This window comes from Leptodactylus fuscus, chromosome 11, assembly GCF_031893055.1.
Source record: "Leptodactylus fuscus isolate aLepFus1 chromosome 11, aLepFus1.hap2, whole genome shotgun sequence".
Classification (NCBI taxonomy): Eukaryota; Metazoa; Chordata; class Amphibia; order Anura; family Leptodactylidae; genus Leptodactylus; species Leptodactylus fuscus.
This window is the reverse complement of record NC_134275.1, coordinates 45,146,825-45,162,984: the sequence shown is the minus strand read 5'-3', so window position 1 is coordinate 45,162,984 and position 16,160 is coordinate 45,146,825. Positions and strand designations below refer to the sequence as shown.

Genomic DNA, 16,160 nt, shown 5'->3' with positions numbered 1-16,160 from the left:
TCAGATGTCTTGACCTCACTGTATCCTGGTGCCTATGTCGGACACCGAGGAAGAAGACTGAGCGTGGAAACATAGAGAGTATACAGAGGTGACGTGAGAGGCATTATGTGAAAGGAGGGACACTTGGGGGGCATTAATAGAGACTGGGGCACTTCATGGGACATTACTGAATAGAATATCAATGAAGCAATTATTTCAGAGTACAGACGCAAAAGTAGTCTTGTTAGGCCTGGTTCACATCTGCATTCGGTGTTCCGTTCGGGGGTGCCCATGTGGACTCCCCAAATGGAATACTGAACGCAGATGTGAACTGGGCCTTACTGAGTAGGAGCGCAAGAGGAGCATTTTTACTGAATGGGGGCATTAGTATTATAATACATACAACGTCCTGACTTTTAGATACAGTGTCTTGGTTATTATATGCAGCAGGTCCTCATGTGATACACCATTATATATGTCACCCCCTATAGATATTCCCAGAAAGTACAGCCTTTGATTTTCTCTTTCACAGATAGTAGTGAAGGATATATTCATCCCAGCCAAAATGTTTCCTTTTTGGGGCGGTTATACCTCCCATTCCCTGTGTGATCTGTATTAGTTTTGAGATGTGCTAATGAGGTTTGTACTATTTGGGAATGACGCTGCAGTTTGGGGCAATTTTGCTTCCTTCCAACACCTGCTCAAACCCAAAGGTAAAATTCATGGGTATGTTCCAGCACATGACGTAGATTGTCAGCCTTGTGGTGTCTGTGACCCATGAAATAACATAACATGCCTCTGTTTTACAGATTGGTCTGTTGGGTTCATAAACTTGAATGGGGTCTTGATTAACAAACAAAAAAAAAAATAGATCCTGCACAGATCCATGAAAAACTCAGCAGTGTGATTTACAACTTGCAAATCTTTCATGTGGTTGCTGCAATTTGCTAGTTGGCGGTGGTCCCTGCACATGTGAGTGGTCATGTTAATCTCATTCAGTAACCAGCAGGAATATTACAAAGATAATCCATATTTTTATTGTTTTGTTGCTGTGAAGATATCTATGTGTATGGTGTGACAATGACAATCATGTCTGCCTCATCAATTATTATTTCTGTCTTATCTTTTTAGGATAAGGAAAGTAAAATCCAGAGATTGTATCTATGAATGTAGCAGACAACAAACATTTCTGAAAAATAAAGAGCCGACTATGGAGAACGGGAGAGGATCCTGTGGAGCGATGTCGGCTCAGTCATCCCACTCGTCATCATCATCTTCCTCACCGCCATCATCTTCATCCTCATCTACAGATACAAAAAGCGCTGTGAGTATTACTGGTAATTGTGGGGATGATGAGCATGCTATCAAACATTAATGCTCCGTCTCCTTCCCCACCAAACATGAGAGATATATACCCTAGATGCATAAAAGCATGCAGTATGGTTGTCAGGATGGTGAGGGTTACCTGAGGAATGAATCACTTTGCTTCTCTTTTGCATGACATCCATGAGAGCTCCCACTAACCCCTCGGAGCAGGCACCAGACTGAGGGGAAGCAGGTACTTCAGCCTGTTCTGTCACCTAAAAACAAGGCAAGATCATTAAAAATCAGAATTTCCATCTCCTATACTGATAACACGTTACTAGAATATGCCAGAACTTTATGAATCAGTGGGGTCTGACTTCTAAGACCTCCACTGATCCTGACAATGATCATTTTCGCTGTGCAGTGATGTAACTGACCACCCATCTGTGCAGTGACTTGCCTCCGTCCGTATGTTTTTTGAATGGAGGGGCGCCGTAGCTCTTCTGCACCTCAGGTGGCTGAGAGCACCACTAGAAAAGGTCTACTTCATTCTCAGATCAGCAAAGGTTCCTGAGGTCAGATCCTCAGTGATTAGAAATACTGTATATGGTGTATCCCAGTGATAAACTCTCATCTTATGAGATAGGAATACTGGTTAAGGCTTTATTAGTGTTATTTGAACAGTTCTGGAATAGTCTTCATTGAGTCATGAAGAACTGGGTCATGTTGGCGGGTTGTATTTTTTTGTGACCTGTTGACACCTTACCTTATTCAGTTGGATCCCCTGTCTGATCTGGTCCAGCAGAGCTCCACGACCACTAGGGGCAGGAGAGAACTGTGGTACTTGGCCTCCTGGTACAGCTGGAGGGGGAGGAGGGCCACCATGAAACTGTGGTCCTGGAGCTGGCGGAGGTGGAGGTGGTGGTGGCGGCGGTGGAGGAGGTGGCGCACCTCCACCTCTTGGAGGCGGTGGAACACCACTTCTTGGAGGAGGTGGAGTTCTATGGAAATCAGAGGGAGGTGGTGGAGCTGGACTACCCCGAGTTGGAGGGGGAGGTGGAGGAGCACTAGATCCTCGAGTAGGTGGTGGAGGTAAGGGACCTGTTCTACCTCTTCCTGGTGTTGGTTGGGTTGGAGATGGTGCAAAGCGGGAAGGTGGAGGTGGTGGGGCAGAATCTGTAGAGAGAAAATCTGGTTAGAAATCCAGAAATAGCTATGTAGGACATCTGCTTCTGTTTTGACATGTTTTCAACAGGTATTCCTGACTTTTCCCTCGTGTCTCACTGGAAATTTGAGCCTTAAGTAATATTGTCCTTAGGGCACAGTAGAATCTGTCAGCTCTATGGCATAGAGCATAAATAATGAATACATACACCCCTCCTAGTTCCTCACCTCCTCCCATCCTTAATTCCTCTTTTACAGCCTCAACCCCTCCATGCTGCTCTATGAAGTCGTAGATCAGCTTTGAGGTTTCTGCGTCTTTCAGTTGTGCATCGCTTATTCCTGCCTTGCTGAAAAGGTTACGCAGTTCGGGATCCAATGCGTTCACCTGATGGTAAAAGACAGGCATTAATGGGGCTTTCTAGTCCTAGTCAGTTTGTACATCAATAGAAAATCATGGCTACGTCTTTCTATAAATGGCGCCACACTTGTTCATTGGTTGTGTTTGGTATTGCAGCTCAGCCATGTTAACATATATGGGGCCATGCTGCAATATCACACAGCCTTAGGGTTGGTGTTGTATTATATTTGTAATATAGCAGCTATGTTGTTCTAACCAATTATAGGCTTGTAAGTAATCAGAGATTAAAGGGGTTTTCTGGGCAGAAAATGTTAGTCTGTCTGTTAGTGCTAGCAATGCGTTAATAAGTACATCCATATACCTTTAGCAGTGTTTGGAGTGATTTCTGGGTGTCCCTGGCAGCTGCTACATCCTCTGACTTTGTTTACTTGGTCTAACTTCCTCCTGTGTACTTCCTGTCTAGCTGCTACACTAACTCCCTCTCACTCAGCCCCCTCCTCTCTCAATCCATTACAAAACCCACCCTGTCTCACTAGCTTAGCGATCCTGCCCATTACTAGCCCCCTCCTACCCTCCCTGTCTCACTAAGCCTAGCAATCCCGCCCATTAATAGCCCCTCCCCCTCACATGACCTATACAATGAATATGTCATCAATATGTAAGTCTTGCCAAACTCCTTTAGGGGTTACATATATTGTAAATCTTTGCCATCAGTTTATGATTTCTGCCAACTCACTTTCCCCTTCATAGTCTTACAGGACTTCCATGGCTAACTGCTGTACAGAACATTTAAGTGAATTGGGCTGGCTGCAGTTTCACTTACTGCCAGATGGTTGGCAGTAAAAAATACAGTAAAGGGGGGAATAGAACTGTAGTTCCTTTAGTCTCAGGATTGGTGGCAAATCCAAGGTATATCATGATGATATTATAACATGGAAATGCTCTTTCAATCAAGAGGCAATGAAGACAATATCTTGGATGTACACTGGTATATTGGTAAGACGATAGGTATATAATGCTTATACTTACATCAAATCCGTTGTTGGGATCCCAACCAACATGAGAGACATGCCTGTAATAAAGTGGGGAATATCATTACATTGTATATGCTGCTATATGACGTCTGATGTATATTGGTAGCATATCACATACTATGATACTAATGGTAGCAAAGAACATTCATAGTGTGAACAGGTCATTCAGATGCCACCATTGCCACCTCTCTTGTAAAACCATAGCATTGTGGAAATGCAGGTGGCATGTGTAACCCCATTAACAAATACTAATATCTCTAGTACTAAGCTATAGGCAATACATTGGCTTTGGTGATATATACATGGTGCATTATTCTTACTTAAAACCACACGGTGCCCCAATATCTGCTTTGGAGAATTTCTTCTTCCCTTTTTTGCTTTTGGATTTATCACTGGGTACTGGAAGGGCTCGGTATCTCTCCGAAGTGATGTCTGGGTTTTGAATACTGACTGCCGCCATATTAAGGCCTGGATGTTGGGTCGGTGGATGAGGCTGCGGGCTTGGAGGACCTGTAGAAATTACCATATATTAGACCTAGGAGAGGCCATATGAGATATTAGGTTTTGAGCTCAAGTAGTCCTTGTGTTAGCGCTAGCCCTGGACCATATCCCAGCTTGCATTGTGCTGGCATCACCATGGCAGTCTTCAGGTTTAGTTCAGTAATGCAGTGGTGACGTCTATCTTACCATTGGAGTAATGACCTGGTGGAGGGGGCAGGGGGAGGGTACTTCTTCTCTCTGAATATAGTAGAAAAGGAAGCAGTTAGTTGGTGTCCATCTGTAGCTACAAAATCTCAAGTAGAAGTCTGCTTACCATCTGACACCTGCGGGGGTGGCGGTAGGGCTTGGCGTTTATCTGTAAGGAGATGATCTGTTGTAAGCCGCACCTCAATCACATCAAAATCATACTGTCCTACATACAACTGATCCTACACAGAGGGGGGTTCTTCAGGAACATGAGGTCCCCCCCATATATTTGTTCCCCTGATGAATAGATATGGTTGACTACAATCATTGTATACCTTGTCTGTGTCGCTTTTGCAGTTTTTCCTCAACAACAACACGAAATGCATCAGCTTCCTCTTCATTGGCAAAATTCAGACCAGCCTGGCATTCCTTTGGGTAAAGTAGAGTTAGTCTGAGCACTGTGTAGAGTTAGTCTGAGCACTGTGATGGGTTTGGGATGAAGCTATGCTCTATTTTTAGAAGTAAATGTTAAAGGAGCACTCCAGAACATTGCCTGCAGTCTGTGTTAGGGATGTAAGGAGACTTTTATGTCTATGGTATTCCTGCTCTTTGGATAAATTGGCAATGTTAGAAATGGTTGCACTAGACCAGTGATGGCGAACCTTTTAGAGACCGAGTGCCCAAACTTCAACCCAAAACCCACTAAATTATCGCGGAGTGCCAACACGGCAATTTAAACTTAATGCTGCGCGGATCCACAATTGCGGACAGTTATGGACCAGAAATTACAATCACGTGAATGGGGCTTTACAGAGCTTTCAATAATACAAACAACTTTATACTGAAATGTAAAGGTATCTACATTTTGTACTTTGAGTCATTTTTTTTGCAGTAATGCCCAAATCTCTACCCACTCAACAGAGTCAAGCAATGTGGTCACTAATAAGAATAAAAGTATAGCATAGTACAGTGATGGCGAACCTTTTAGAGACCGAGTGCCGAGTCCTGAAATGTAAAGGTATCTACATTTTGTACTTTGAACAATTAATTTTCACTATTTACATCGCACAGGATTTGTTTTATAGTGACCGTGTGATATTCTTACATCCTGTATTAATATCACGTCTGCTATAAAACAGATACTGTGTGATATAAATAGTGAGGGGACCCCAGACAGAATTATATGCTCCACAGTAGGCCCACCACACAGTATTATATTCTCCACAGTACCACAGTAGCCCCCCAGTGTTATATGCGCCACAGTAGATACCCCCACACAGTATTATACGCTCCATAGTAGCCCTCCACAGGATTATATGCTCCACAGTGGCACCCAAACACAGTATTATATGCTTATAAATACAACCCCGGAGTATTATATGCTCCTCAATACACATCCTCCCCGTCTTATATGCTCTTTAGTACGCCCCCCCCCCCCCCCCGGTATTATAAGCTCTCTAGTATGCCCCCCCCCCCAGTATTATAAGCTCTTTAGTACGCCCCCCAGTATTATATGCTCTTTAGTACGTCCCCCCAGTATTATAAGCTCTTTAGTACGCCTCCCCAGTATTATATGCTCTCTAGAACGTCCCTCCCAGTATTATAAGCTCTTTAGTACGCCCCCCCAGTATTATAAGCTCTTTATTACGCCTCCCCCAGTATTATAAGTTCTTTAGTACGCCCCCCCCCAGTATTATAAGCTCTTTAGTACGCCCCCCCCAGGATTATAAGCTCTTTAGTATGCCCCCCCAGTATTATAAGCTCTTTAGTATGCCCCCCCCCCAGTATTATATGCTCTTTAGTACCGTGTTTCCCCGAAAATAGGTCATCCCCCGTGGGGGGGGGGGGGGGCGTACTAATGAGCTTATAATACTGGGGGGACGTACTAAAGAGCTTATAATACTGAGGGGACGTACTAAAGAGCTTATAATACTGGGGGGGGCGTACTAAAGAGCTTATAATACTGGGGGGTGTACTAAAGAGCTTATAATACTGGGTGGGGTGTACTAAAGAGCTTATAATACTGGGGGGTGTACTAAAGAGCTTATAATACTAGGGGGGGCGTACTAAAGAGCTTATAATACTGGGGGGGCGTACTAAAGAGCTTATAATACTGGGGGGGTGTACTAAAGAGCTTATAATACTGGGGGGCGTACTAAAGAGCTTATAATACTGGGGGGGGGCGTACTAAGGAGCTTATAATACTGGGGGGGGCGTAGTAAAGAGCTTATATTACTGGGAGGGCGTACTAAAGAGCTTATAATAGGGGGGGTGTACGAAAGAGCTTATAATACTGGGGGGGCGTACTAAAGAGCATATACACCTACCATAGTACGGACCCCCTCACCAACTGCACTTCAGATTGTCCTTTCTCATCTTTTGAACCTGTTACAGAAGAGGAAGTCTCCCAGCTACTTTCTTCATCTCGCCGTACGACCTGCAGTAGTGACCCCATCCCCTCACACCTTCTCCAATCTCTATCACCTGCTGTCACGACTTACCTTACTAAAATATTTAACCTCTCTCTCTCTTCTGGAATCTTCCCATCCTCTTTCAAGCATGCTGTTATAACTCCGCTATTGAAAAAACCCTCCCTGGACCCGTCCTGTGCTGCTAACTATCGACCAGTCTCTAACCTCCCCTTCATCTCTAAACTCTTGGAACACCTGGTCTATTCTCGTTTAATCCGCTATCTCTCTGCTAACTCTCTCCTTGACCCCTTACAATCTGGTTTCTGCGCTCTGCACTCTACTGAAACGGCCCTCACAAAAGTCTCCAATGATCTCCTAATGGCTAAATCCAATGGTGACTTCTCTCTTCTTATTCTTCTGGACCTCTCTGCAGCTTTTGACACTGTTGACCATCATCTCCTCCTCACTATGCTCTGCTCAGTCGGCCTCAACGACACTGTGCTCTCCTGGTTCTCCTCTTATCTCTTAGACTGCACTTTCAGTGTATCATTTGCAGGCTCTGTTTCTTCCCCTCTTTTCCTTGATGTTGGGGTTCCTCAGGGCTCGATCCTAGGCCCCCTGCTCTTTTCTCTCCCCATTGGACAAACCATTGCCAGATTTGGTTTCCGGTACCATCTTTATGCTGATGACACCCAGTTATACACATCTTCCCATGACATCACCCCTGCACTAATACAGAACACCAGTGACTATCTTTCTGCTGTCTCTAATATCATGTCCTCGCTCTATCTGAAACTACCGTATATACTCGAGTATAAGCCGAATTTTTCAGCCCAGTTTTTGTGCTGAAAAAGCCCCCCTCGGCTTATACTCAAGTCAGCAAAAAAAAAAAAATATATATTTTTTTTTCTTAGGAGGGGGAGGGGGGTCTATGACCAGCCACAATATTAATGTATAGAATCTCCCATAAAATACTGCAAAAAATAAAAAAAAATAAAAGTTCTAAATCACTCCTTTCCCTAGCATACATACAAAAGTAGAAAATGACTGTGAAACACAAACACATTAGGTATCCTGTGTCTGAAAGTGCCTGGTCTACTGAATATAGGGTATCTGCAGTGTTCCGTTGGGAAGGGGATAATAGGAGCACTGAAGATACCCTATATTCAGCCAAATCCTGTTTATGGCATAAATGTGTATTAAAACTTCAACTTTATTGAAAAAACTCTTAGAACTTGGGGTTCCCTATATTCAGCCAGACTGAATTCCAAGTGGGGGAAGAAAAAACTGTCCTCAAGCTCAGGGAAGGGGCAGACAGACAACCAAAACACCCCCTCCCCTTTCCCAGCATCTACTGCACCCAAAAATTCCGACCATTTTAATTTTTGAAATTTTCCAGTAGCTGCTGCATTTCCCCCCCTAGGCTTATACTCGAGTCAATAAGTTTCCCAGTTTTTTGTGGTAAAATTAGGGGCCTCGGCTTATATTTGGGTCGGCTTATACTCGAGTATATACGGTAAATCTCTCTAAGACTGAACTACTACTGTTTCCACCATCTAATAGATCTGTCCCTGATATATCCATTGTAGCCTCAGGGCTTACTATAACTCCTAGGCATGCCCGCTGTCTCGGGGTTATGTTTGACTCAGACCTTTCCTTCACCCCTCATATTGAATCACTTGCATGCTCATGTCACCTCCAGCTCAAAAACATCTCCAGAATACGCCCTTTCCTTACCAGAGATACATTAAGGACACTTATTATCTTTCTAATTCATTCTCGGCTTGACTACTGTAACTCCTTACTAATCGGTCTTCCCCTCACTAAACTCTCCCCTCTACAATCTATTCTGAATGCAGCGGCCAGGCTCATCTATCAGGCTAGACGCTACAGCGATGCCTCTGGTCTTTGCCGGTCGCTACATTGGCTGCCTATTCATTATAGAATAAAATATAAAGTTATCACCCTCATCCACAAGGCTCTCCATAATGCCGCACCTCCCTACATTTTCTCCCTCATCCCCTGTCTACCGCCCAACCCGTGATCTCCGCTCACTCAATGACCTAACACTTACATCCTCTATTATCAGAACCTCCCACACTCGTATACAAGACTTCTCCCGAGCTGCATCACTTCTCTGGAATGCTCTACCCCAGACAATCAGATTAACTCCCAATTACTACAATTTCAAACGCAAATTAAAGACGCATCTTTTCAGACAGGCCTATCACAATTTCTAATGTAAACCCTTCCATACTATAATTAGAATCCCCAAAATTTAACCCTTCTCTGTCCCCGCTCCCACATTACCCCACATGATATGATGCCATTTCAGGCTAACTTTATATGTCCAAACATCATCCACATGTTAAAGGACACGACTGGTGACGGCCCATAAAGTTTTATGTTTGTGTAATCAGTGGCGTAACTACCACCATAGCAGCGGTAGCAGCTGCCACAGGGCCCGGGACATTAGGGGCCCGGTGACAGCTGCTATCATTATGCTCGGAGGTCTTTTCGGACCCCCGAGTATAATGATCGGGGCCCCCTGTTGGTGGAATACTTTCCACCAACAGGGGGCCCCGAAGCTGCAGCAACGGAGACACAGGAGCTTCAGGTCTGGCTCCTCTCAGCGCTGCAGGACGTTACCCCCCTCTCTCCCCCCTCCCTTTCTCTGCTGTCCTCTGCCCACCAATGAGAGGAGGAGGCGGGGCTTATCCCTGCCGTCCTGCACAGAAGAGAAGAGGAAGAAGCTGCTCTAGGAAAATGAAACTGAAGCTACACAGGTACGTACTGGGGTTACTATACTTATTACTATCAGGCATTTGGGGGGATTACTTGTGTTTTAGTAACTCCATGTGCCTCATAGTAATAGCAGTTAACCCTATCATCTCCCTCACATTAACCCCTGTTTGCCTCACCATAAGAGTTACTGATATGTGAGACATTTGGGGGTAATAGTAATGAAGATACTTTATTATTACCTCCATGTCTCTCACATATCAGTAACTCTTATGTGAGGTACACAAGGCTTAATGTGAGGGACATGATAGGGTTAACTGCTATTAATATGAGGCACATGGAGTTACTAAATTGTAATGCACAGGACCAGATTTTTTTTTATCCACAATTTGTCCTGGTATAGCGGTCAGCGGTGACAGTATTTAGTCCTGTAGGGTCCACTAAGGGACATAATACTGTGTGCAGGGGCCACTATGGGACATAATACTATGTGCAGGGGCCACTATTGGGTATAATACTGTGTGCAGGGGCCACTAAGGGACATAATACTGTGTGCAGGGGACACTATGGGACATAATAGAGCGCGCAGGAATGCGTAGGAGGGACTCGGTCGAGATCTTCGGTGTCGGGGGGGCCCCATGTCAAAAGTTCGCCACGGGGCCCCGCCATTCCTAGTTACGCCACTGTGTGTAATGACAGTAACCTCTATTACAACATTGTCTGACCTCTGTATAAGCAATACCGCACCTGCTACCTTTTGCGCCACCCCCTCTACCTCATAGATTGTAAGCTCTTGCGAGCAGGGCCCTCAGTCCCAGTGTGTGAAATGACTTTCTTTGTTATGTATCTTTCTGTCTGTATTTGAACCCTACAAATTGTACAGTTCTGCAGAATATGTTGGCGCTATATAAATAAAATTTATTATGATTATAATACTGGGGAGGCGTACTAAAGAGCTTATAATACTGGGGGGGCATACTAAAGAGCATACAAGTATAAGACGGTGAGGATGTGTATTGAGGAGCATATAATACTCGGGGGTTGTATTTATAAGCATATAATACTGTGTATGGGTGCCACTGTGGAGTATATAATCCTGTGGAGGGCTACTATGGAGCGTATAATACTGTGTGGGGGTACCGACTGTGGCGCATATAACACTGGGAGCTACTGTGGTACTGTGGAGAATATAATACTGTGTGGTGGGCCTACTGTGGAGCGTATAATTCTGTCTGGGTTCCCCTCACTATTTATATCACACAGTATCTGTTTTATAGCAGACGTGATATTAATACAGGATGTAAGAATATCACACGGTCACTATAAAACAAATCCTGTGCGATGTAAATAGTGAAAATTAATTGTTCAAAGTACAAAATGTAGATACCTTTACATTTCAGGACTCGGCACTCGGTCTCTAAAAGGTTCGCCATCACTGTACTATGCTATACTTTTATTCTTATTAGTGACCACATTGCTTGACTCTGTTGAGTGGGTAGAGATTTGGGCATTACTGCAAAAAAAATGACTCCTTGTATTGTCTATAACCCCCTGTAGACTTTCAGGTCATCCATACCCACATAATAATAGTGATACCTGGGGCACTATATGTATATTAGTCCTGTCTCACTGTATGAATATGACTTGGTGGTCTAATATTGGTCACTGACTGTGTCACAAACTACAAAGGATTACATAATAGACAGACTTACATCAGAGGGGAAGGTGTGGAAATATGGACGGGGCGTGAGATACATGAGCTGCTGATATAGCTCCTGCTCCCAGACCAGCTTCTCTTCCTGTAAAATAAGAAGTAACACTAGTACAGAGCAAAACATAGAAGCACACTATACCTCACACTGTCTACCATGTCCGTCTGAGTCTCATAACCTGTGTCGACTGCTTTTTTACTCACTTTCATTGCAGTACAGCTAGCATTAGGAAGTCCAACCTGCTTTGGCTACTGGTGGCTGAGGTTGTCTGAAATGTATCTCCTGTGTGTCCATCCCTCATGCTTTGCATGGAGATTTCCAGCTTACTATCTTGGAAGACTGGAGTATTAGCTATACAAGATGGAGATATCATACTGCATTGTGTGCAGGTATACGGGACAGACTTTCCCTGGCAATGCTTAGAGCTCTGCTAGTGGGAACTTTATAGACTGTTGTATTTGAAAGGGAAGTTGGATAGGTTACACTTTATAACTAACCAGTTGAATACCCGCAGCTTCGCTCGCGTAAAATATGTTAAATTATTGGCTATGGTAGCTAAAGTAAAATTTTCAGTGTCACAGTGAAATGGACATTTTCAGAGTACAATCTCATGGCGGGGGGATGCTAGCGAGATATAACATGCGCAGTATTCTGCTTCTGTGGGTGGAGAGGGGCCGTGCCAAATTTCACCCAAATAAGGCGAGAATGTGGATTTGTATAGGGCAGACTACTACAGAATTTGAGTTATATATATATATATATATATATATATATATATATATATATATATATATATATTATTTAGATGGATAGATAGATGTCATATGCCCAGTGGTTGTAATTTCCTTCCATCATATTTTAGCATTTTGAGACGAGAAACTTCTGCTACCAAAAAATAAAAAGACATTCATAACATAAGAAATCCCCTTAGGCTATGTTTACACTGCTGTTGTTCTCTCCTTTGCTCTGATGCATCAGAGGATCAGAACACTCCCCCCCCCCCCCCCAAAAAAAAAAAAAAAAAAAAAAACCAAAAACGTGTTTTCCTTTTCCTCTGATTATAATTGTTCTCCCTCTGCAGGGCGCATTTCACAGTTTTTAGTTCTTCCATACAATTCATTACAGTAAGTAGAGGAGCATAGAGGACATTATAGAGCGTGGCTCTGTACTAATGTGAATAAAGCACTTGGGGTCAGATAGAAACTTCCTCTTTAGCTCCAGCAGCCTCTGTGTATGTCTCTGTTTCCCCTCTCTCCCTCAGCTCCTTCTTACTCCTTCCTTTCTTTCTTGGAAAGCTTTGATTTTTTTTGTCGACCTTCTGTCCATCCTACTCTAGCAAGACAGGTTCAGGTGAGGTGTGAGAGTGAAATTCAGTGTTGAAGGGAGAGGGGAGCAGGGAAAGAGTCTGATAAGAGGAGAAAGAAGCATTTTTCTCTGATAAGGTATATTACAAAGTTTCTTATTTTCACTTGTACTAATAATGTCCTCACTCATAGCAGTTACATACCGTGATGTCATAGAGCCGGATAAAATAGGAACGTTTTGGATTGTCTTTTACTAGACACGCAATACCACAACTCTGCTTAATCCAACGATCATTTCCTGGCGACAGGAATAACTGCACCACGGTAGTTGCCAAAGTCTGAGGGATTGAGAAATACAGGGTTAACATAAAGTTGGAAGTTCTAAAGCAGCGATGTGACAGACTCCCTTTAATGGGGGCTTTCTATACTAGACAACCCCTGCACACACTTCTCAGCATGAAACATATTCTAGCTTCCCACAGTAGTCCTGTGTTGTCACGTCAGTGAGTCATTGCTGGATATTTCGCTGCACTGTCGTTGTCTGTCCCCAGGCCTGACGCAGGAGAATGGACCCAATATTCACTTCTATATTTATCACAGGGAAGTGAAGTTGGTTTCTCTTCTCTTAAAAGGAATGTGTCACCAAAAAAAACCACATTTTTTTTTTAGTAATGAAAAATGCTCTTTATTAATTTTTGAATTCTTTTAATAATTTTTCCAAAATACTTTTGAATTGATAAAAGTTTATAAAAATATGAAATAATGAGTATTTTCCTGTGTAGGCCCCTACTGGGAGCATTATGTGTGCTGTCTGTGTCAAGGCACCAGACAGAACCTGGTAGATGCTAGGTAAAATCAGGAGCTGCCTGGTATGCTTTGTATCCAGTTGGTGGCGCTGCCTCTTGTCACTGTTAGTATGAGGCATCGCCTGCTCTATCCATGTGTGAGCCTAGCCTCAATCTAACCTCTAGGCTGATGCATTGTATGGCTGATCCCTGCACGGATACATTGTATGAAACTATCAGGGCACGGAACAGGTTTGTTACATGGTATATTTAGCTCACAAAGGATTGTCTAGACTGGATACATTGTAGCAAACGCTAAGCTCTAAGGCCTAGTTCACATCTGCGTTCAGTCCGCATGGGGACTCCCCCGAATGGAATACTAAATGCATTGACAAGCGGTGAGCTTATGGAAGCACACGGACCCCATAAACCCCCATATAATGGGGTCCGTGTGGTTTCCTATCTGTGTCCACATGAAACATGCAGAGAGAAACTGCAGCTTGCAGTGGTCAGGTACAGGCGGCTCATGGACCTCGCACTCGCTGGTACTTGAGCGTTTTATTTTTAATGTCTGGGTCAGAGTCTTACAGGAAGGAGGAAGTGATAGAGCTAGTGTAATATTTACTGTGGAGATGCACATTAGTATTGTGTAGCAGAATAGTCGGAGCGGTGATCTGTGTGACTCGCTACGTCAATATTGACACACAGACAAGCGCTTGGATGGTGACAAGACAGTGACATTGTACCTGGAGTATTATTATTGTACCGTATGCACAACAGCGGGGAGCACAATACTCTGTGTGATGTAGTCACTTTATGCTGGTTTTTAGTTACAGATAATTTTCTACTCTGGTCACATCCAAAGCACTTTTCATTATTCTCCTGATGGGTGGTTTATCTCCAGTGTGCCATCAAGCTTGTAAGGCTCTGTTCACATCTATGTTGATACGTCCTGCTGCGGACATCGCCAGCACCCGCTGGACTGCATTGAATTATAATGGGGTCTGTCTGCTGAATAATTACATCCATATCTGATAGTTATAGGTCAACGCTGATGTTTTAGGTGACAAAAGTAGAGCGGACTGGTCTCCCCCCCACACACACACACATTTGGATCTGTTTGACAGTCACTGACCTACTGTATAGTTGTAGGCTGAATGTATAATGGTATAATTTAATGGGTGGGGTGTCGACTTACATCCAAATTTCTAGGTGTACGACCAGCTTTACTACACAACAGTGAAGCATCATTCCAGTAGATCATAGAATCATGATGTAAAGTTGTCCATACACACACTGTAGATGCCAGCCTACTTTTACATACACGTGCATGCTCAATCCAGCTGAGTATAGATATACACTATATGAGAACAGGGGAGTAAGCTGCTTCCAGGCACCTCTAGAAAAGGGTTATCTGTTTTGAGAACAAAGGATCAGGCATGCTGGATTTGAGCATGCCCAAGCACCCCGCCTTTATTAACTCACAATACCCTAACACCATATATAAAACTTGAGAAGTCCTACAAGACTCTGGCTGCATGCAGTGCATTGCCAATGATAGTAAGTCTCATAGCGTGCCACCCATGTAGATGCATTGTATATCAGCACTAAGCCTTGGTGTGGTATACCTGAGCTCAGGACATCGTGCTGCTTGTGGCAATGATCACACAAGCTGCATTTCCTATTGCTCAGCCTTTGCCCTCTGCTTCCTTATATTTCATTGACCCATCACCGCCCAGGCAGCACATTTCTCACCGTGCACTTTCTCCCCAGCAGCTGGAACACCTTCTGATTCTCCTGGGACTTGAGAAGGACAGAGGGGACATTCTCCTGGGCACGACCCCCGGTTTTGGATACCCCTCTGCTCATTGTAGAGACTTGGCCGTCGTCTTGAGCATGAAGTTAAAAAAGGGAACTTCCGCACTACATAGATATAAGCAAACGGAAGCAAAAAACCACCAGTGAGTTCAGCCAGGATATACAGAGTGGTGAGGTGCTGGGGGCAGGAAGGATATACTGTATTTTACCACCAATGAAGACTTTCCATACCCCTACCATATAAAATTTTGTGTGGGTTAATGAACTCTGCACGGCCATGGGTGCCCTGCCTTCAGGTAAGAATAGAACAGGCTGTAAGTTAGGATACATTTGTAGAAGTTGTGTTCAGGATAAATCCCCAACCCCCATCCAAGAGCGGGCCCCCCCTGCTCAACGTGGTCAGCCACCATGGCCAGTGCAAGTATTTTTATGGCCACATGAAAATTCAGCTGATGACCAGGTGACACTATATAATACAGAGAGTGCGCCAAATGTATGTGTGATGGATTTGGCACACTTTGGTAGTTAGACATATTCCTCCTCCTTGCCCGACCTCTTGACTGCCATTTGCACCAATGTGTTGCACCATATTTAATGTTGCATGTGAACACTGGTGTATTTTATGACTCCTTTTAGCATTTCACAAATTGACATTGGTCAGTATCCAGTGGAGAGACCCCTCAAGAATACAAGTTCTTTCTAAAGGGTTTAGTCTTATTTCAGTATTTATGGCTAGGGCTTCCTGCTTGGCTACTTCCATAATTCCCATAGAAGTGAATGGAGAGAAATGCAGATGCGTCACCCCTCTCCATTCACTGTTGGGAACAGACCGGGCCCTATTCTTGAGATAAATGTGGATCC

The 16,160-nt window shown here is 43.9% G+C and overlaps 1 protein-coding gene across 1 annotated transcript; it reads right to left on the bottom strand.

Moving 5' to 3' along the window:
* Positions 1–1,024: 1,024 nt before the first annotated feature.
* Positions 1,025–15,371, bottom strand: WAS (WASP actin nucleation promoting factor). Its single transcript, XM_075260097.1, has 12 exons — positions 15,237–15,371; positions 12,900–13,034; positions 11,393–11,479; positions 4,863–4,956; positions 4,655–4,696; positions 4,528–4,578; positions 4,161–4,350; positions 3,836–3,878; positions 2,677–2,833; positions 2,051–2,460; positions 1,445–1,559; positions 1,025–1,283 (listed from the first exon to the last, which is right to left on the bottom strand). Exons 1-12 carry the CDS (start codon positions 15,348–15,350, stop codon positions 1,228–1,230), a joined length of 1,494 nt encoding a protein of 497 aa, XP_075116198.1. The 5' UTR covers positions 15,351–15,371; the 3' UTR covers positions 1,025–1,227.
* Positions 15,372–16,160: the final 789 nt, after the last annotated feature.